The following is a 21,841-nucleotide window of genomic DNA, read 5'->3' on the forward strand; positions in this document are numbered from 1 at the left end:
ACCACATGCTTAGGCATTGTTTCAGTACTGACAAAAAGAAGACTACTGTACTACTTTACTGAAATCAAAACTTCTGCCTGGAGCACCTATATGTTCAACTAGCATGAAAGCATATGACCTTCTCTCGCTTATAAAATGTGATGAAATCACAATACAAAGTGATTGCTGCAGGTAATAATTTCAGTCTGAGTGGCTAGCAAGGATGTGTGAACAGCATTAGTTTTAAAACATTTACAAATAAAGGCTGCTGCCATGTGAATCCTTTATGTAAACTCCCTTTTCATATATTAGGGAGAATAATTCACAAAAGCTCATCTTTTTGTTATTTTTGGTATATTTGTCAATTAGAAGAAATGCATGTGCACGCACCATGCAAACTTCAAATTTATGGTACATTTAAGTCAGTCAACACAATAGCAGAATTTCCTAAAAATCTCCACCCTCATATGCAGCACACCCGCTCATTTGGGACTGGTCAAGGCTTATCTGGGAGTTCTCGCCTTTTTAAGACAACTGCCAACGGAGAAGGGAAAGGTGACAAAGCCAAATCTAAAGCAACACTTGTGTTTTGTTGTGAGTTGGAATCAGCCATCTCAACCCCCTAGGGGAAACCCTGAAAGTTTCCTGATCTTTTCAGAGCAATATTAATTCTCTGCATATGCATAGGGAACAGGGACACATGCACTGGTAATGAGTTGCATGTCCATTTCAGGTTGGAAAGAAGTCTCATGGATTATTTTGGTTTGTGTTCCTACTTTTGTGAAACCTGTCAGGTAGCCAATGGGAGGTGCTAGATACTCAGCACTTTTGAAAGTCAGGATATGGCCTTTGAAGCCTAACTTTTAATGCCTGTTTTTGAAAAATTTGAGCTCAACACATTCACAATTGGGGTAGTTAAGCAAAAATCATTGCTCATACACCTGATCATGAATATTTTAAACTTCAGGAATTGTGTGTTTCAGAAGATTTTTTTCCCCTTGATCCAGAAGAAACAGACACTCAAGATGCTCAAAAATAAGGTCTCAGAGTGCAGAAACCAAAGGCTTTCCACTCCGTCTGTTCACAGAATAACATCCCTGTGAACGAGAGCAATCTGCTCCATCACCATTGTAAGTGAACACAGCCTGTGGAAATTAATGAAGGTGATTACAGCAAGTAATTAAACCATTAACAAGGGGCAGGAGCATTGAAGAAAACTCTAAACAAAGCATTATTTGGCTCATGCAGCTGCAGTTACAGGAAAACTTGAGTAGAAAAAAATCTCATCTCCGTACAGAATTATTCAGAGGTTAAAGGCTTCAAATGTGGCTGTATAAAAGACAGTGAATCAAGAATATCTATGTGGTACGGTTCCCTAAAAAAAGACTGGCAAGGGCTAGGGAGAACTTACCAAAATAGTTTAAAACCTTTGGTGCTCAGCCTGCTCTAGAATTATTTAAAGTGTATTCAGATTCCTACCAGTAATAATAAAAAAAGTCTCCTTTACGAGATGTTTAGAAAAAAGAAATACCACTTGGAAGGCTGCTAGAAACTAGTGTGCGATTGTGTGCAAGGGGACACATGGGGAGATATTCTGTCAGGATTCGAGCAATTATTCCCAAATTAGGGAACATCCTAGAAGAGCAGGGCTTTTCATTTCTATTATACCAAGGAAACAGGAAGAATGTACATGTGTGCGCATACACCCACACAAATTATGCAGGAGTTTTTGTTTGAACTGACAGCCCAAAGGCTCAGACATTACGGTTATGTTGGTATCAGAAGAAACATTTACACACCCTAGTAAAATTAAGCAGTTTGCTTCTCTCCCCAAGACCAAAATCTTTGTATTTGAGTTTCTCCCCAACCCTAGTTACAGTACTGCCCATTCTATTAATTGGTTCCTCTACTTACTTTTGGGAGAGGAAGGAAAAGGGGGGCCTTTTCAATCATCATCTAATTCCCACTCCCCCCTTCCAATCACTTACTAGGCCCTTTGCAAAGCCACCCTATCACAGTGGCCTCTCTCGCTTCAACTGAGAGATCTGGACAAGGATTCCTGTGAAGCTCATCAATACTATTTCCTTCAGTAACAGGGATGAAGGAGTCAAACACCACCAATGTGAAATGCTTCCCCAGTTCTCCTACTTCCAATTGCCCCAAGAGAGGAAATGAAATCTGTCCTTAGACCCTCTCCAATGTATCGTCCCCCTTCCCGTTTGTGTTTTTGTCCCTTCTAAGTACTCCCCATATTCTCAATTTTATTTCTTATTCTTTCTGACTTTAGCTCCCTTTCTCGATCCACCTTCCCTTGATGTGCCTATGCTGCTTGTGTCTAAATAGCAACAACATGAAACTGAGATGATCCTTGTGAGGTTCACACTTCTAGGAGTCCACTATACACAGAGCACCAGAACCAATCCCTCCAACATATTTGAGAATATAAAACTGCAGTGTTTTGCCTAACACCAGGGCTGAAGCAGTTTACCACACATTAGGGCCAATATGAAACATAGCAGTCCCCCTCTGTCCAGGGATAATGCCTTGCTAAGGAGCCAGCCTCAGCTGTCAGGAAGATGGAGGGTGTACAGTCCTATGAGGGTAATGTCCCTGGCTACTAGCTGGAGGGCACCACAATTTGTATCTAAACTCTAGTTAATAGGTCTCCCAATCTCCACCAGCTGCTGGAAGGAATCAGCACTCTGCTCCTTCACCTACACATTCTAGATCCCTTAGGAACTGCCAAAGGTGGCTACCCTCAGCTATTCTATCCCACTTCCCTAACCCACAGTCACTGCAGAAAACCTTGTATGCACATCTTTCTGTGACTGTCCACTTCCAACCTTGTGACCATTTTAATCCTCTTTTGCAATCAACAGCTCCAGGGCTGCCACTCAGAGCTTTCCAAAGCTGAACAAAGCAACATGGACATGATTCTTGCCTGTTTCACTGCTGCCCACAGGGTTTTGACAGCAATAATCAAAGGTAAAAAGACCCATCAGTCTTCACTTGGCTGCAGTTTGGGAAAGCTACAAGGAGCAGCAATGGAACTAGATTTGTCTGAGAACACAGATTATCTCTGCATACACAGCATTTAGAAACTTATTTAAGCAAAAGATTAATTCCATGGAGAATCTAGTGGCATTGCAGCCCCTCAATCACCAAGAAAAGCTTCCTATTAACCACAGGAGAGTAGCTTTTTCAAGTCCTACCAACCCCTTCGTGGGCTGAAACAACAGCAAGACTTTTGTGGTCAACTTTAGTGCTTCCCATCACTATTCTTCTCCTACACACAGAAGAGCATCACAGTAAATGCCCAGCCATGTGTACTTGGCACCTCTGCTCTCAAATCAGAAAGCAAAATCACCCATCCCTAGCTTTGATTATACAGAGTGACAACAGGAATGAAACAGACTCATCTTAAGAGTTCTATTGTCATTGGTACCTGCATGATTTGGGGGAAAAAAGACATTTGATCTCTTTACCCTTCCACAAAGCCAAGGATAAGAGAGAAAAGATAAGCCTCCCCACAAAACTTGCCAGTCAAAAGCAGGTTTGGGATGGGAGAAAAAGATAATTCCTACCCCAGAAGCTAGAAAAGTGAAGGGAAGGAAAAGAAAAGGAAGCATAGGAACATGCCCAAATATACTGCATACCTACACAAGTCAGCTTAAAAAAAAGTGGCCTCCAGGCAGAGTAACACCTTGGAGGGAACCCAAAAACCTTCCCTTTCCTTTAACCAAACTTCACACCCCTCTGCTATCAGCATCCACCTACAGTCCAGCAAGCATTTCAAGCCTTATATTCTGCTTTCCCTCGATTCCTATTATAGGTTTAAAGGTTCACTTGGAGAATTTATTCTTCACATCTTCTCCTGAAGGTTAACGTATAGTGTTACTGGTGCAAAAGAGCTGCATTATTATACCCGAGAGGTGTCTGCAAATCAGTGGTGGCCATTCCTATATCAGCTGTATTCTATATAAAAGTACTTTTTACATAAGATTTTCCCCTTCAGAATGATCAAAAAAATTACACCAACACACAGTTTAAATGCATCTTGAAAGGACATAATCATCTTTTCTTAAAGAAAAAGAAATCAGACAGAAGTGACTATTTTAAACAATTGTAGTTTCAACATCTAAGGTTTTGGAATGGAAATATCACACAAAAAAACAACTTATTCAGTAACTTCGTGCATTTGACAGCACTGTGTGAATAGTCAGATATCTGTGTCATTTATGCAAGCTTATATAACAAGGGAGTAAAATTCAATATTAAAAAATATTTAAGTTTTTGTTTATAACTGTAAAAAAATTGCCCTGAAACAGTCAACCTGTCAGAAAGGATTGCCTCTATCATTAAGAAGGCTATTAAAATTAAATGGGCAACTGTGGGACATCACAAGACTTTATTAATTTCCCCTTCACACCCATAAAGAGGCTACATACAAAAGGGCTTATCCAATCAGTTTGAATTCTGGAAGAAGGAAATAGACAATGAACAAGAAAAATTGTCAGCTCTTTTGCTGTTTGAACTCTCACAAAGGTTGGAACTACAAAACAGAAGGAGACTTCCCCAGGATCAACTTGGCTTATCCCTAAAAGATATTCAGTGCTGACAGACTGCTATAATTCTATGACCTTTTGGAACCATAGATTATAACTCATTTGTGTATGCTTGCCTGCTTTAACCTATAAATAGTTCTCATTTCTTTTTCCTAGTTAATTAATCCTTAGTTTACTATAGGATTGGCTACAAGTGTTTCTTTCGCCCAAGATCTGAGGTACAAATTGACCTGAGGTAAGTGACTGGTCTCTTCGGACTGGAAGCAACCTGAATCTTTTGTGATCTTTGGTGTATAGCAACCAACCATCACTAAATCCAGCTTGCCTGGATGGCAAGATAGTTTCCTTGGGCAGTTCAGTTTGTCTGTGACTCCATGGTAAGAGTTCAGGAGTTCACATTTGTTACTGGCTGGGTGGAATCTAATTACAGAACATACAACCAGTTTGGAGTGTCTGCCCTGAGGTTGGCACTCAAGGTCATGAACTCCAGACAGCATGGCATACTGCACTTTCAGTCAATGGTTCCCCTTTAAATATTTTACTAATAGTTTAAATTACATTAGCAGAGAAATAGCTGAAGTAGAAATGAAAAGATATTAAATATTTTCTGTTATCTACAGTTGGTGTAACTCACTCCCCACCAAGAGTCTTTTATGGACAAATAGGAGTTCAATTTAAAAGGCCTTACTCGTCTCCCTGCCTGACCACTCTTAAGAAGAGACTGTATGTCAAGACACAAGTGGGTTATTTACATTAGACTTTTTTGCCAGAAAGTTTCCCCATTGTGATCATTAGTTCTGCTCCAAAGGTGGGCGCACCAGTGTAAACAAAATCCTAAGCAGTTGTTTTAGATGTGCACAGCACTGTTGTAGCTGTGTTGATCCCAGGGTATGAGAGGGGCAAGTTAGTTGAGCAATATCTTTTATTGGACCAACTTCTGTTGGTGGAAGGTACAAGTTTTTGAGCTACACAGAGCTCTGTGTTTTAGATGGCACAGGGGTTAAACACACCAGCAGCTGCCTGGATCCAGAGGCTATGCATGGGGGGCACACAGGGTCAAATGTTACCTCCCCCCCCCTCCGATTTCTGCCAGGGTGGGAGCCAGGTTGAGTGCAGCTCAGGGAGATGTGCCCGTGAAAGTAACTGACACCTGGGGGGGGGGGGGGGGGAGAAGAGGAGAAAGAGACAGAAAAGCCTGCTGAGACCCATTGCTTCCTTGCCCACAACCGCAGTTACCTGCTTGACAGTAGGTGTGCGGAGCCCGCTCTTGCCCGCACCATGCACACAGTGGGGAGGTAAATGGGAGAAGGAAGGAGCTATGAGGGGAGAGGGGGCAAGGTAGTGCCAGCTTGGAGCAGGTATGGGAGGTGCAAGGTGAGTGGGAAAGGGGCCAGAGGGAACACATGGGGTGATCAGGTGTCTCATTCCCCCCCCCCGACCTTTATATCGTGCCCTCTCCCCAAGAGTTACCGATCGTCTCTGCCCCTGCCTACCCTGAAGTTCCTCCTATTGGAACTGAACTAGCTGTTCCAATAGAGGGAAATTTTTGGCAAAAAATCCTAGCATATACAAGGCCTACCGTAATAACTCTGGTACAGTATGAGTTAAACAGGATACACCTAGACATCAGTCTTAACCAGAAATACAAAGTGTTGAAAACACAAATTATTTAGTCAGGCACATAAATTTAAACTGTATTCACTCTTTTCAAAGCCAACTTTTTCCACAGGCTGTTTTTAATAGGAAGTCTCATGTAAAAAAAGAATGTTCTCTCTGTCAAGAAATGGTGAGACAACTCTTACAGATGAGAGTAATGCCTCTATTTTATCTCCTTAGACAAAATTGGAACTTTGTACTATAGTGCAAAGAACTGACTGAAGAACATGTAACATTTAGGAGTCTACGCCTAACTACAGCATAAGGCCTGGATCCTGTAACACACTGACAAACAGAACTACAGGGGGTCCCCGATATGTCTCCCCTTTATCTGTTTTTTCGCATATCCATCGCTCATCAATAGGGGAACATGTTCCGATTCACATCAGTCCCAATCCGCATATCCATCGTTTGCAACTTAGTACGGTACTCGCTTCACCTTTTGCGTCACTTTTCTGTGGGCGTTTACCACCCACCAGTGCCCTCCCCCCTCAGCACCACCTGTCTGCCAATCAGCTACTCCCCCTCCCTCCCAGTGCCTCCTGACTGCTCTGATCATCTGTTCAGCAGCGTTCAGGAGGCGGGGGGAGGGAGGGTGGAGAGAGAGAAGGAGGAGCGGAGACGGGTCGTGCTCGGAGGAGGGGGTTGAACGAGGCGGGGCGACCATGAGTACTGGGGGTCCACAGTATACATCATTTCAGTACCCATCACCCTTTTCAAGAACTCGACCCCAATGTATACCGGGGACCCCCCTGTATTCACAGTGCATAAAGTTAAGTATATGCTCAAGTCTTAGGCCCTGATTCTGCAAAATTTGTTACTGAACTGAATCAGCTCTGATACTTAATCACAAGATATATAGCAATATTTGATCATAAAGGATTGCAAGCCTAAAATTAGCACGAACACAAGATCGTCTTAACTCAAAGGAGAACTATGACTTTGAATGAATTATTTTTTAAACATTACTACAGTTTGTACCAAAGAAATAACAGACTGATCATACTTTTGCACATCGCAGCATATAGCAATGTTTCATTTTTTGCATTTTAGTGTACCTCTAGTACTAATCACGTAGTTTAAAACGAACAGATTAGATAGCTAATATTTAAACATTGTTCTGGGTAATTCAAAAGTCACAATGGAGTACAACTCAATAAGTGCCAATTAATTATAGTAGTCTTACAAGTGCAACACACATGCGTTATTGATTGTCAAAGCCAAGAAGTCTGCCAGGAAAATACAGTTTAATCTTTACATATTAAACTAATTCTCCAAAGAAACTGCTGAACAGATTCTCAAAATAAACGTCTGTAGTTTTCAGTTTAAAAAACAACAACAACAAAACTGCAGTTTACAAAACAAGGGAAGGTGCTTGAAGCATGCGCACAATACACACAGTAACTGCCAAGCACCATACCTAGACAAGCTTAAGCTAGTCAGAAACAGCACAAAAGCAGTCCTCCAAGTTACTTTCCTCCATGGATAGTCTTATGAAATTATGATCTAGAACAAGACCACTTGTTTGAACCAAGCATCTGAATACTATATTGAATTTTTTAAAAGTGTATAGCTATGACATTTACTATGTTAATTGCACTGGAAAGTTATTATGCCACCCACATTACAAAATATTTAAATTGCAAAAAATATATAATAGGAAAGTTTGACATGTAAAGGTCCTCCCCTCCCTTGTTAACAAAACTGAATGCTAGGATTAGATTAAGCAGCCATTCATTTTCATATGAAAAAAAGAAAAGCTACTTCAGACTGATTCACAGATAGATTTAGATATAAGTGATATAGAGATTGTAACCAGTTTTGCTGGTTACATTTTGCATCTTGATCATCAAAAATCTAATATCTGACACCCATCATCAATTAGTCACCTTGCAAGGTTAAAGCTTATTGCATAAGTGGAGGGCATACATTCTATATCATCATCTCAGTCAATAAATATTTAATATTCTGCATTCTAGTTTAATAGATTCATTAATAAGAAAACATACGGTACTACTTAGCAATTATGTAAATTATCACCTGAAATTCTAATGAGGAAAATATGGTCTGTAACTAATCTAATTAAGGCTGTGATGCAAGGTTTAAGCAAGGAATCCTACTTTTGACTGACAAATTGGCGACATGCTTTATGTTTTAATACTTTTCTCTCACTGTATAGACAGTAAATATGCAATAGCACAGTACCCTTTGATTGCAAAAGGAATTGCACACACCAGCTTTCATGCATACTACTCTGATAACACTGCAGCATCCTTGCATCAAAGCCCTGCTACTCTTAACTAACAATTAATAAACTTGCAGCAACTCAGCACTATATGAACACTTGCACTTAAATTTTCCTTCTCAAGGGCAAATGCTCCTTGTTAAGGTACGCTCGATGCTCTCCATTAGCATGTTCAATCACAGCACTAGGAGCGGACTTAGTCTTCAGGAGACTCAGGACTGTCTTCAGGTCCCCACACACAAAAACACAACTGAACAGAAATCTGTTTGCAGGGGTGTCTGTCACATACATGTTGACCATCCAGGAAGTGCCAGGACTGGGGAAAAAAAATATCTTAATTTGACCTACTGTTCTTGAGTCTATATCAGTTACATTGAAGGCTAAAAATCTCAAATATAAAGCTACGGACGTTTTATATTATAGAACTACATTATCACACTGCTGTAAATAATGCTTTCATTGATCACTATCAAAAGTGAAAGTAAGTTCACACAGACAGGCACCTTGCATCAAAACTCCCTTCCCCCCAAAACAACATTTCATTCTATTTTTAATTCAGACTTTACACAAGCTATAACACATACGTATTAAGTTAATCTAGACAATTACAACAGCTATCAACAAGAATTAACACATTAAAGGACAGTCCTGTTGCACCTTACTCGTATGAGCAGTGAAACCTTTATAATAAATGTCATAGAAAAGTCAACTCAATAACCGTACCTAAAAAATTAAAAATCTACACTTGAAAGGGAGATAGAAGAGAGCATAATATGCACCAAAAACTTTCATTTAAACAACAATTGTACAATATTCTGTACAGGAAAAACAACTAACAAGTTCATCTTTTCAAACTATTTACAGAGCGTTTAACTTCAGTTTCAATAGATTCAATATTTTGCTCCTCCTCCTCCATTTCTATCGCCTCCAGGAAACATACTGCAGTCTTTAGAAAAAGAGTGCTATATTTTCTTAAAGACTGTTTTTTAAAATATCTCCCCTCATCTAAACATTTTCTTCTTTTGGAAAAAAGAATAAGCTAATTCAAAGAAACTTTCCATTACAATAACTTCTATTTTATTAACCACGTTTCAGTACAGACAATTCAGTGACTCAGAAACAGGAACAAGCTGCAGCCACATTTTAATCAGTACCTAAAAACAGATTTCAGTCTGATTTAAAATAAACTGCACAAATACATGATCCAATTAAATCCTAATTATGTAAGTAGTAGGCAGACTGGCATATTTACACAGGCACAGATTCGATATTAAAGTCTAAAGTGGCAAGACAGAGAGGTTCTTTTTTCCTTTTCACTGTGCAAACTACATTGCTGGGGGGGAGTTATTTCATTATTAAATTCCTTCCTTCTGCTTTCAGACCTCTAATTTTTTTTTAAATATACATGGCCAAGAAACAGCAGCGGAAGCATGTATAGATAAAACTGAAGCCTGGAGGAACTAGAAAGCTGCCCCTTTCACAAAATGATTCATTGTAATCCCCTCAAAGTCACAAACTACTCTCCCAAGTAAGAGCCAAAAAAGAGCTATACAAAAAACACTCACTTCACTTTATAAGTCTGAGAGTTACAAAATATTCAGAATGTGGAAACATGGAACAGGAAATCAATCAGTTCTTCAGTTAACTAAGAAAGGTGCACTGAAACGAAAGAATATATTGTCCTCTTAACATGAGGGTAGTGACCTAGATTCAGGCCTGAGATTTCCATAGGAAAAGGAGAAGGGTAAAGCCTCCTCTGCTAACTCCCCCAACACACACACACACACACACACAAAACTCTCCACAACACTACCGAATCGGCCCCAAGCCGGGTACTCACTACCTCAACCCCACCAAAAATAGTGCTACCCCTCAAGCCGCTCCCTGGCCCATCACTGAGAGTTAGAGACCTACTCCCATAGGTGCTGGAATCAGGGGTGCTGGGGGAGCTGCCACACACCCCATGGGTTGAAGCTGTTTCCACCCTATACAGGGTTTACAGTTTGGTTCAATGCCTCTCAGCACCCCCAGGATACAAACTGTTCCAATGTGCCTACTCCCTACCCCCACCACACACGTCTGTGGTACTGTATGTTTATGGTCTCTCTGTCTGGGGAAGGGCTGAATATCAGTCTCTCTATCCCCTCTCCCCCCATACCATGGAGAGGGCTGGAGTAGCACTGTTCCAGTTCTCCCCACCCCCACATCCCCAGGCAGGGGTAGCGAGGCGGTTGCAGTCTCTCTCTCTCTCTCTCACACAGGGGCACGGGTGGGTACTTTACCTCCGAACAGGTGCGGTGAGAGGTGCGCTGGCAGCGAGCCGATCACGAGCCGGGGCCCGCCGTGTCCTCCGCCCCCTGCGGGCCGCCCCCGGCCGCCCTCCTCGGCCGCGCTGTTCACCGAGTCCTGCGAGCCGTAGGGGCCGCTGCTGTGGGGGATGCTGAAGGCTGACTGGGCGGCCCTGGTCCCGGAGGCTGCCGCCCCGACTAGGGACCTGCTCCGGGGCGCAGCCACGGGCGGAGCGGCCGCAGCTCCCGCCGCCGAGCTCCCGGGGGCTGCCTGAGGCGCCAGCGGCGTGTATCGCCCGCCGGCCCCCGCCGAGCGCCCGCCGGCCCCGTTCGCGCCGCCGCTGCCGGAGGGCAAATCCCCGCCCGAGTACGCCCGGGTGCGGCCGTTGGCGGCGGCCGGGCCGCTCTGCTTGGCGCCCATAGTCCCGCCGCTGGCGCCGCTCGGCGCCCTTCGCCGCTGCCCTGAGGCGGCCCCGGGGGACGGGCGGCCCCGGCAGGAGCGAGCCCCCGAGGGACGCGCGGGGAGGTGAGAGCCGGGATCCGGCTCAGCTGGCGTTGCCGGAGCGGCCGCTGCTCTCGGGTCTCGGGCGCCACCATGAGCCGCTCGGGGCGGTGCTGGCTCCGGCTGCTACTGCCGCCGCCACTGTCCGGGGGCCGAGCCCAGCCGCCGCCGCCATCCCCCGCCGCCGCCGCTGCTGCTGCCGCTCGCTCTGCCCGCCGTGCGTGGCTGTGCCGAGGGGCGGGCGCCGCTCCTAGTGTGTCGCCATCCGGGGGGCGGCACCGGCGCGCGGCCGGGGACTGGAGGTTCGGGCTGGAGCCGCCCCCGAGCTAGGTACAGCCCGGGCCGCCCCCCAGCAGCGCCGGGCAAGCCCAGCTATTAGTCACGCCTCTCGCCTGCTGCTATCTGGAGACCCATAGCGGGCCCGGCCTCTTACCCCGCCGCCACCTGACCTGGGGCCCGCTAGATAGAGCGCAGGCTGGGCTCCGTGATTGCGGGGACAGGAGGGAAATGTGGCCCCTTCTCGCAGGGCAGAGAGCCGTGGGAGCGGGCCTCCCTCTTCTTTGGCACCGGGGGGGAAAACCAGGAATTGCCCCTGATTGCACTGACCAGAGGCCCGAAAGGGCTGCTGCAGAGTTAGCCCACCTGTTACTGCTTCCCAACCCCATGCCGGTGGGTGCAGATCCCAGCTGCTGCTTGATGAGCAGAGCTCAGATGGCTAGCGGGGCACAGCCAGCGCTCTGGGCGCCAAAACAGATACAAAAGCTATTTTCAAAGTGTGTTGCAGCAAAAATAGGGCTGCTGCGGGACACCACCGCTCAGGGTTTGTTCTCTTTTCTCTGTGAGTCTCTTGAAAGGGCAATTAAATGGTTTAAAGCTATTTACTTAAAATTCATTGTTGCCCAGATTCCTGATGGTAGTGGGCTGTGGTTGTTTTTTTGTTTCTTTTGGGGTTTTTGGTTTTGTTTGTTTTTTGAAGACCCAGCTCCTGGAAGCATGAGATTAGGGGAGAAATTTGTCTTTCATTTTAAAAAAAAGTTTCTAACGTTATGGCTGTAGAGAAAAGACTGAAAAACATGACCCTTGTGCTTGGGACTTCACAAAAAGCTAGGAAATTCAGACATCAGTGTAGTTGCACTGGGATGAATTTATCCCTTCATCTTTAAAAGTTAATAATTCAGTTCTAGTGCATGCCATAAAGGGGGAAGGGAGTTAAAAAGCACAGCTACATGCATTAAGATAGCTGTCAGTCATGTGCAGCAATGCAGAACTGCATTGGCTGCTGTGCACAGAAACAGATGTATACAAGTGTTAGGGTGACCAGATGTCCCAATTTTATAGGGACAGTCCCAATATTTGGGGCTTTTTCTTATATAGGGTCCTATTACCCCCCACCCCCTGTCCTGACTTTTTCACACTTGCTGTCTGGTCATCCTAACAAGTGTGTACACATAGTACTACACCACCTAAAATGGGGCAGCTATGAATGAGTACTGTTATGTCAGCATAGTGTTCAAAGAAATTGTGTGGGCAGCTTCCATTCTTACCAGGCAGTTTTTACATGAATGAAAACCTAAGATTAGTGAACTTTCCACTGAAGTGTATAAAAGACATAAATTACTCACTGCAGTTACTAGAGTATAGGCATAGCTGAGTGCACCTGGGAGTTTGGGTTCTAGAAGGAGGATCATTACAAGGCTTAGGAGGCAGACTCCCCCCTATGGAAAAACTAATACCTAAGAATATAATGACCATTCCTTAGATAATCTTATTCTGATCTCTGTAAAATTTGAAAATTTAAACATCAACCACATTTTAGCATAAAAATTACATCATCCATAATCTTTAGCAACAGGTTTATGGAGCACAACAAATTCTTAGAAGACCTATTTCCCACTCAGGATACAGCTGTAACAACCAGTAATTTGATTTTAATATGATATAATGGTCCCGATTTTCTCCTGCAACAAGATCTGCTTGTTGCAGGAAAGAGTAGGTTTATCATTACCTGATTCACAAATATGGCTGCTACAGCAAAAAGTTAGAGGGGCCTAGGGGCTACTGATATTTACACAGGCTGGCCATGGTCCCCTAAAAGGACTACAACTATTCTGATCATTCTCAGCTGGCATTGTTCTATCTCTGCTCGGGGACCAGATAGCAAGTGTGAAAAATCGGGACAGAGGGTGGGGAGTAATAGGAGCCTATATAAGAAAAAGCCCCAAATATCGGGACTGTCCCTATAAAATCGGGACATCTGGTCACCCTAATCTCTGCCCAGCCTTCAGTACATCCTTTCCTGCTCCAGATGCTCCACCTGCAATAGAGTGGATGGGTGTGGTTGGCACAGAAACAGGTTACACCAGTTGACAGATTTCCCAGGCTGGGGGAATTCTTATCTGAGCATTTAGGCCTGATGCCAGCCTTTATACCACCTGAATGGTGTGAAAGGGCAGGAATGGGGGTAGGATCTTGTCCCATATGTTTATTTTCTGGGCATGTGAGCAAAATTCTAAACCCCCTTAGTCTTTTACTCAGACAAAACTCCTATTGACTAATGAGAGTTTTAATAGGGCAGGACTGCCAGATTTGGTCCTATCAATTGAATTTATGAATAAGTGGTTCAATCTCCACTGGACAGATCACATCAGGCTGCAAAGATCATTTAATATTTTAAAAATAGAAAGATGATGTGATTGAATATGTCATGCATTGGATCTATGAGTAGGATTCCTACAATCAATCACCCAGCATAAACTGTTTGTCTATATGGATGATTGTCTGCATTTAATAGGATACATCACTGTAAAGCTTTTCTATAAATCAACCCAAGGCTCTCATGTTTCAGTAAATTCTCCAACATTGCAAATTTGAATTACTCAAGCTAGCTATGTCCATATCAATAATAACACTAGTGGAATAACTACTACCAAAGATTATTTAACTGGGTTTTAAAATGTTCTTTAACCTTAAAATTTCTATACAAAACATTACACTGGTGCTGACAACTTTTATGCTGTTTGCAGCTGTGATTAAAAGCAAATAAAATGTTTAAACCCAGCCATCGAATGTTGGTGTGCATTTAAACCATTAAAGTCAATGGGGCTTCAGGTGGGCACTGAGGTCTGCCATAGTAGAATAAGTTGCGGGATCAGAGCCTTAGTGGTTTTGTGAGCAAGGCAGGAGATACCCTGAATGAGCTACACTGAGCATTTTCAGGAATTCTGCCACTATTGGTCTAGTACCCCTGCGGCTCACCCTGTTCTAGCAATGGGAGGTCTAGTGTTGAGTGGGCATAGGCTTTTTTTCTTTTTTTGCAGGCCACCATGTTGTCCAGCCCTGTCAGTGTAGGTCTGGAGTGCTTACACCCGGTTCACATATTCCTAGTACCAGTACAGCTGCAAAAACAATGGAGGGATTTCTGAAAATACTTTCTGAAAATGCTCAGCGTAACAAAATATTTTCAGAAATTCTCCTACTGTTGATTTAACAGCTGAGTGTTCATTGTTGATAGGAACACTGATGTTTGACGCTCAAGTGTATTCTATTCCAGTTAATTTAAACAATACAGCCCATACTAAAGTTTAAAATGTCCCAACAGTTAATTAGACGGACAGTCACAAAATAACCTCCCAGCAGCATAGAATTAGTCAAGTACAGGAAACAATTTCAACTCAGTCAGCCAATAAATCAGTGGTTCTCGATCCACAGGTCACTTATGGCCCAATCAGCTGCGGCCCATGTGACATCCTCAGGGCCATACAGGTAGTATATGTATATTGTGTTATTGTGTGGATGTGACGCACATAACACATAGAAATTTAGATTCCTGACAAAATTGTGACTACTATATTTTCTGGTTAGATACCAAATTAGAGAACCAGGTTGTCATTGGAAGAGGCACCTTCACAAATTAGTTCTAGCCTGCAAGACCTTTTCCTCCTATAGCAGCTTTACATTTTTGTAAATTTTAGATGTTTACAGAAATATAGCTAACATCAGACAACCACCACTCCTTGGATATTGAAAATGGGGGATTTAAATGTTCAATTGCTTGGAGAATGAAGCAAGACAGGACAGCTGCTTCCTTCTAAAATAAGAAATGTGAGATATACACGAGTTACATGTTAACAGCTAATATTGAACCAATGTCAGGTTGACCAGATGGCTTTAAGATCTGTTCATATCTATACTCCAATGAAAAAGCTCCCATTCCGTACTCATGCCAATACCACCACATGTGCTACACATACCCATCTTGGTTGTGAGTTTTCTGCTATTTGGATTCCTATGTCTTTCTCCAGCTGGCAACTGATATTTTAATTACATCATGCAAATTAATATTTCAAACATTACTGGCATAACTATTGTCAGAAGTCACCGGTGTGGTGCTCTGCTCTGTTCAATGTTGATAACAGTCGGCTTCGTGCGTGTGTTCCCTCTGTGTGCTGCCCTGGTTCTGCAGATTGCTGACACAGCAGACCCCGAGAGAATCCCCAATGACCACAGACTCTGATAAGGTATGAAGGCACCCAGCCAGGTTTATTGCCAAACGAAACAAAGTCTCTAGCTCCCCGGATCATATGTCTATAGTTCTGCTAGTACATATGTGCTCCCTGACAATGGACCATCTCAGTCAGTGGTGGGATTTACCACTGCCCCCTAGGCCAGACAAAGACATCCACTCAGGGATGCTTTCTTATACACAGGTACAAACAAGTTACACATCACTCCTGACACATAGAGGAGCAACCCCTCGACGTGTTAGAGTGCTGCCTCTCACAAAACAACTTTACCACATTATCCTCCTGCCCCTGTCTTTAGGATAAGTCAGCCTGTTCCTGTTATCTGTGGGGAATGTACTAGTACCGGAGTGTTCTGGTACCATCCTGGCATGTGTTTCCATAACTAGTGCCCAGTACCTTTTAGGTATGTGTATTTTTGCAACATCAGCCCTCTTCTTGCCACATTCTGTGAGCAGGGCCTGCCTCTGGCTCACAGATTAACTTTGCTTTATGTTAGCAAAGTCTTGACCATTACTTTAGTTCAGGCCTCAGGCATCATACCAGGCCTCTGATGCAAGAGTTTATGTTTCAGGGCCTCATCTTACTAGACCTATATTTCAGATAGTTTGATATACCATATATACTCCAGCTAAAACAAAAAGTGTACTGATTTCAAAATATCATTAATTCATAGTTTTGCAAATGCATCTGTTGTTATTTGGTATGAACCAAATTAACATTGCTTCAGGTAGTGCCCACAATACACTACATGTACAAGCATAACTGTACATCACAATCCCAGCCCCAAATATCTTACACTCTAACAAGACAAATAGAGAACGGATATGGGTTAAAGAGGTGCCACCTTAAATAAAGATAAATAATCACGGTGGTGATTGGCCAAATCTCAATAATATGCATTTGTTTTATTAACTCTGAAGTAATTCCAGTGTCTTGGATTTATACCAAAGATTAATTTTACTATGTAGCGATAATTGGTCCTAATCCTGCAGAGATTTGTGAATGTGCTTAACTTTATGCAGTGTGAGTAGTCTTCACAAATTATATGTGCTTGAATCCTTGCAGGATTGGGTCCTAAAAGGTTTATTCTGGAAATGTATGGATTACTGATGTTTATAGTTTCAAATTTACCCTCTTCACAGAAATCTGAGTTACATTCTGCCAGTCATTGTCTGCACTCTGTATCATGTTGTAAACAGAATATATTGTACTTTGTCTGTTGACTGTCCAAATTTAAGAATTTTGATCACAAAAAACATACTTTTAAAAATAAAATCACCATTTTGGGCTAGATGTCTTGCTCAGCTTTTTTATTTTATTTTTGGTACAATAACAAATATTTTGGAATGGGTTCTCAAGGAATGTCTAGTTGTCTCTGTGGCGGATGCTGTAATTTAGTTATATTTTAAGAAATATTGTATTATAACAATTGTTATAATATGGTGAATGTTTATTTTTTCAAGATATTCTACACAGATTATTGGTATCATAGACCATGGCTCCATTATGCTGGGCACTATTAGATATGCACTTCTTGTTTTAACTGATAATCAGTCCAAAATATTAATTAATGGAGATATCCCATCTCCTAGAACTGGAAGGGACCTTGAAAGGTCATCAAGCCCCCTGCCTTCACTAGGCAGGACCAAGTTCTGATTTTGCCCCAGATCCCCAAGTGGCCCCCTCAAGGATTGAACTCACAACGCTGGGTTTAGCAGGCCAATTCTCAGACCACTGAGCTATCCCTCCCCGCTCCTATTTTGTTGCTGCTCCTCCCCCTTAAATCATGGTTGAATTAATTTTGTTCCCCATTTGCTCTATGACTAGGGCTTGCACACATACCACATTGCACAATACATCACTTCTCCCTCCTATTCTTGTGTGCATGTTTGGTTGCATCTCTGCTCCCTCTATGCTGCCTTCCTTCAGAAGGTACTGTGTTGGCCATTGCTACCATAGACACAATATTGTATAAAAGAAGACAAGCAATGGCTCAAACTGTGGTCCAGTCTACATTAGATGTGTACCGGTACACATTTCTCTATTATAGAAAAGGCCTAAAAAAAAAATACAAATCTCTGCTTTGAAGATCATGCCCCATTTATTTAAACAGCTGAAAGCTATATTTGCTCTTTCCTGCGCGTGTTTTCAGATCTGGACTTGTCAACATCTAGCAATCCCTGCTAATTGATGAGTTTTTTAACAACACAACTCTCCGCCGTTGCTAAGGAATGAGACAGTGGTATTCTGTCAAAATAAAATCTTGCAAAACATCTTGTCTTCTCTTACAAGGTACAGAGTGCCAGACTGCAAACCCCTAACCTTGGTTAGCAGTTGCTTCTATTGGCTCCAGTGGGACTTCCTGGCTGAAGACTGCTCCCTATTATGAGTACAGATAGGGTTTGTAGTCTGGCCTAGAGTGAGTATTATTGAATTAAATCACAATCTTGGGAAAGGATTCAAACTGGATGCAGACAATTTCAAGTCAAGCACAAGTTCTTTTACAAAATGTACATTTCTTTAGGCTGCTAATTTCTTGAATGCTACATACCTCTTGCATTTTTGACAGAGGCAAGTTGCTGCTTGAAAGTAAAGGGGAAAAAATAACATTTCAGGAACAGTTTAAAAAAAAAAAAGGGAAAGAGATGGACGATCCCCAGGAGGTGGGAAATCTACAGCACTAGGCTTGCCAAGTACAACATGTACTCTCTCAGTTATAGCATTATCTGCCAATTATTACCTAAATCCTACTTCGCTGAGTCCCAGGGAGAAAAATGCCTTACTTCCTTGTCTTTTCAACATATTTGTTAGGACTTTTAATCAGTAGGTTTTAGCGTTAGACTTTCAGTGTTTGTATAGCCTCCCACATATAGTCTGCCACTGATTAGCCTAGGACTCAGACACAAAAACAGTAGATTGCTGCTCATGTGGTTTTTTAACTACAGCAGTTTGTGCAATAATGGCCTCTTGAGGCAGAAGTCCACACACGATGCAGTAACCACCTTGAAGTATAATGAGAGCAAAGTGTAATAGTGTATGCACAAGGGTTCTTCTTCTTGATCAGCTGTTTACAGTGAAGAAAAAAAAAGGCCTGCGGCTGGATTTTCTTAACAGAGCCCTAGACTGTGACAAGCCCTGAATAAGAGCTGTAGTGCCCAACAAGGAGCACCAGGGTGCTCAGGTTTCAGAGTAGCAGCCGTGTTAGTCTGTATCCGCAAAAAGAACAGGAGTACTTGTGGCACCTTAGAGACTAACAAATTTATTAGAGCATAAGCTTTCGTGGACTACAGCCCACTTCTTCGGGTGCTCAGATGGCCTCAGCTTTTTGGCTGGCATAAAATGCTCCCTTGGAGGCATCAGCTCAGATCTACTGCCTGGTGTATGAAGGCAGTGAAGGGGGAAGGGTATGGGGAAATCAACACTATCACTCTGTCTCCTTCCCACCCCAGCTTCTTCCCCTCCCCGCATCCCAGTCTTCTTTGGGTAACAGGAATAAGCAGTCCCTGTGCTTCTTAGAGTGTTGCCCACACAAGGGATAGTTCATACTCACTCCCGGACTCTTCCACAGCAGCTCAGGGGCCAGGCACAATTTGGCCCACATTTCTTAAATCAAATGTTTTAAAGAAGGGCAGGAGCTCAAATCAGCAATGTAACCATTTTAAAAGTCAAGCACACTTCTTGCTGGGCAGTTCAAACTGTTTTGCATTGTCTCCAGAAAGTGTCAAGCAAACTAATTAAAACAGGTTCAAGTTAGAATACTAGTTGAAACCGAGTGTTTATCTTTTGCTGTAACAAAACACTTCCAGATAACAGGAGAATAGTTTCCATGGATGCCCTGTGGACACATTGAGATAATTAACCCTTTAATTACAGGATTAACCAACAGTGTAAAGCACATATAGCACATTACCCTGATAGGCCTGCTCATTACAGTTTGTGTCTGGAGAAGTCTTAGATCTTCCTGTGGTTCTCCATAGACTTCCACACCTGGTTTTTACTCAAGAGTCACGGTGGATGCTGTTTATACTAAAAATTATAAAATCAGCAGGCTGAATGAGGGTTTTCATGATTATATCGATCATCCAAATCAAGGAAATAGTGAAAGCAACATTCTGTTTAGAGAAAAAAGAGTGAAGAAAGGATTCAGGTACCGGTTTGTGCTGGAGGAGACGAGGGAGACTATTGTTCTGATTCAGTATGGCAATTCTTCCTTTCTTATGAAAGAAAAACATGTAGGACAATATGATATTGTAAATGAATCGATGGTGACATCTAGTGATAAAAAATTGCACTTACTGATGCTGAAGTATGCATATCTCTGTGTCTTATTTTTAGTCTTAAAGAACCAACATGCACGATAGATCTTTAAGGTGGGAAGACTGAAGAACAAAGCAATTAGATAAGAAAATATTGGTGTATTTTAATCTATTCTCTATTTTTGGTGGGTGGAAATTTAAAAAATAAAGAAGGAATAAATCAGGAACAAGAATTATTTTTTATTGTCTTTCTAAGCATGACTACCATGCACACATCCCTCATCTCATGGGGGAAATCCTGAACACATCTGGATTAAAACCATGTGTTTTAGTGACCGCAAAGTGCTGCATCCATGTCAGCACTCCATAAATCATAATAAAAGTGCAAAGAGCTAAGGGCTGATCCATTATTTGATTGACTTCAGTGGGCTTTGAATCAAGTTCTAGAAGAAGAGTACAACTGTAGAAGTCTCTTTTAAACAGATTTTAGTCCAAATGTTGCCAAGTCGGCACAGAAAAGTTAAGTAGAGAGGTGTCTACAAAGATAGGGTTACCATACGTCCTCTTTTTCCCGGACATGTCCGGCTTTTCGGCAGTCAAACCCCCGTCCAGGGGGAATTGCCAAAAAGCCGAACATGTCCGGGAAAATGGCGGCTCTGCTCCTCCCCGACTCTTCGGCTCTGTTTAAGAGCCGGGCTGCCCGAGCACTACCGGCTTCGGGCAGCCCCTGTGCCTCCAGACCACGCGCCCCCAGCCGGGCACTTCCCCTCCCGGGCTCCGGCGGCGCAGGGTCCGGAGGCACGGGGGCTGCCCGAAGCCGGTAGCGCTCGGGCAGCCCGGCTCTTAAACAGAGCCGAAGAGTCGGGGAGGAGCAGAGCCGCCGCGGCTGGAGGCTCTGCTCCTCTTTGGCTCTGTTTAAGAGCCGGGCTGCCCGAGCGCTACCGGCTTCGGGCAGCCCCCGTGCCTCCGGACCCTGCGCCGCTGGAGCCCGGGAGGGGAAGTGCCCGGCTGGGGGCGCAGGGTCCGGAGGCATAGGGGCTGCCCAAAGCCCAAGCGCTACCAGCTTCACGGTTTGCCGGGCAGCCTCCAGACCCTGCGCCCCCGGCTGGGCGCTTCCCCTCCCGGCAAACCCTGAAGCCGGTAGCACTGGGGCAGCCCTTTCCCCCTGGCTGGGAGTGGGAGGGAGGAGGGGGCGGAGTTAGGGTGGGGAAGGGGCGGAGTTGGGGCGGGGCTACGGGGTGGGGAAATGGGCGGGGCCAGGGCCCGTGGAGGGTCCTCTTTTTTTATTTATGAGATATGGTAACCCTAACAAAGAGGAAGGTAAAAGCAAAAGAAGAAGGTTGAGGAAGTTAAAAAATAAAGTCAAAGAAGCAGCAGCTACATCCAAGAATGATCAAGAGACAAGTCCCTTCTTAATGGAGTTCTTAACTGGAGAGAGGAAGCATGGTGTAAAACGAGAAAGCATGGTCCGGTGGTTAAGGCACTAGCTTAGGAAGAACTAGGTTAAAGTAGAGTTGCCAACTTTCTACTCGCACAAAACCGAACATCCTTGCTCTACCCCACCTCCAAGGCCTCACCCCTTCTCTGAGGCTATGCCCTGGCTCACTCTATCCCCCCCCCACCCCCGTTGCTCACTCTCTCACTCACTCATTTTCACTGGGTTGGCTCGGGGTTGGGGTGCAGGAAGGGGTGCGGGCTCTGGGGTGAGGCCAGAAATGAGGAGTTCAGGGTGTGGGAAGGGGCTTCAGGCTGAGGCAGTGGGTTCAGACGTGGAAGGATTGAGGGCTCTGGGGTGGGGCCAGGGATGAGGGGCTTGGGGTGCAGGAG

At 43.7% G+C, this 21,841-nt stretch overlaps 1 protein-coding gene across 2 annotated transcripts in view; it reads right to left on the reverse strand.

The window, feature by feature from the left end:
* Window positions 1–11,662, reverse strand: part of ZNRF2 (zinc and ring finger 2) — a 79,117-nt gene extending 67,455 nt beyond the window's left edge. For both annotated transcript variants that reach the window (XM_065583580.1, XM_005278668.3), the window contains exon 1: window positions 10,728–11,662. In XM_065583580.1, the coding sequence (XP_065439652.1) occupies window positions 10,728–11,154 (427 nt within the window). In that variant the 5' untranslated portion in view covers window positions 11,155–11,662. The remainder of the gene's footprint in view (window positions 1–10,727) is intronic.
* Between the last annotated feature and the right edge of the window lie 10,179 nt (window positions 11,663–21,841).

Source organism: Chrysemys picta, chromosome 2 (assembly GCF_011386835.1).
Source record: "Chrysemys picta bellii isolate R12L10 chromosome 2, ASM1138683v2, whole genome shotgun sequence".
Lineage (NCBI taxonomy): Eukaryota > Metazoa > Chordata > Testudines > Emydidae > Chrysemys > Chrysemys picta.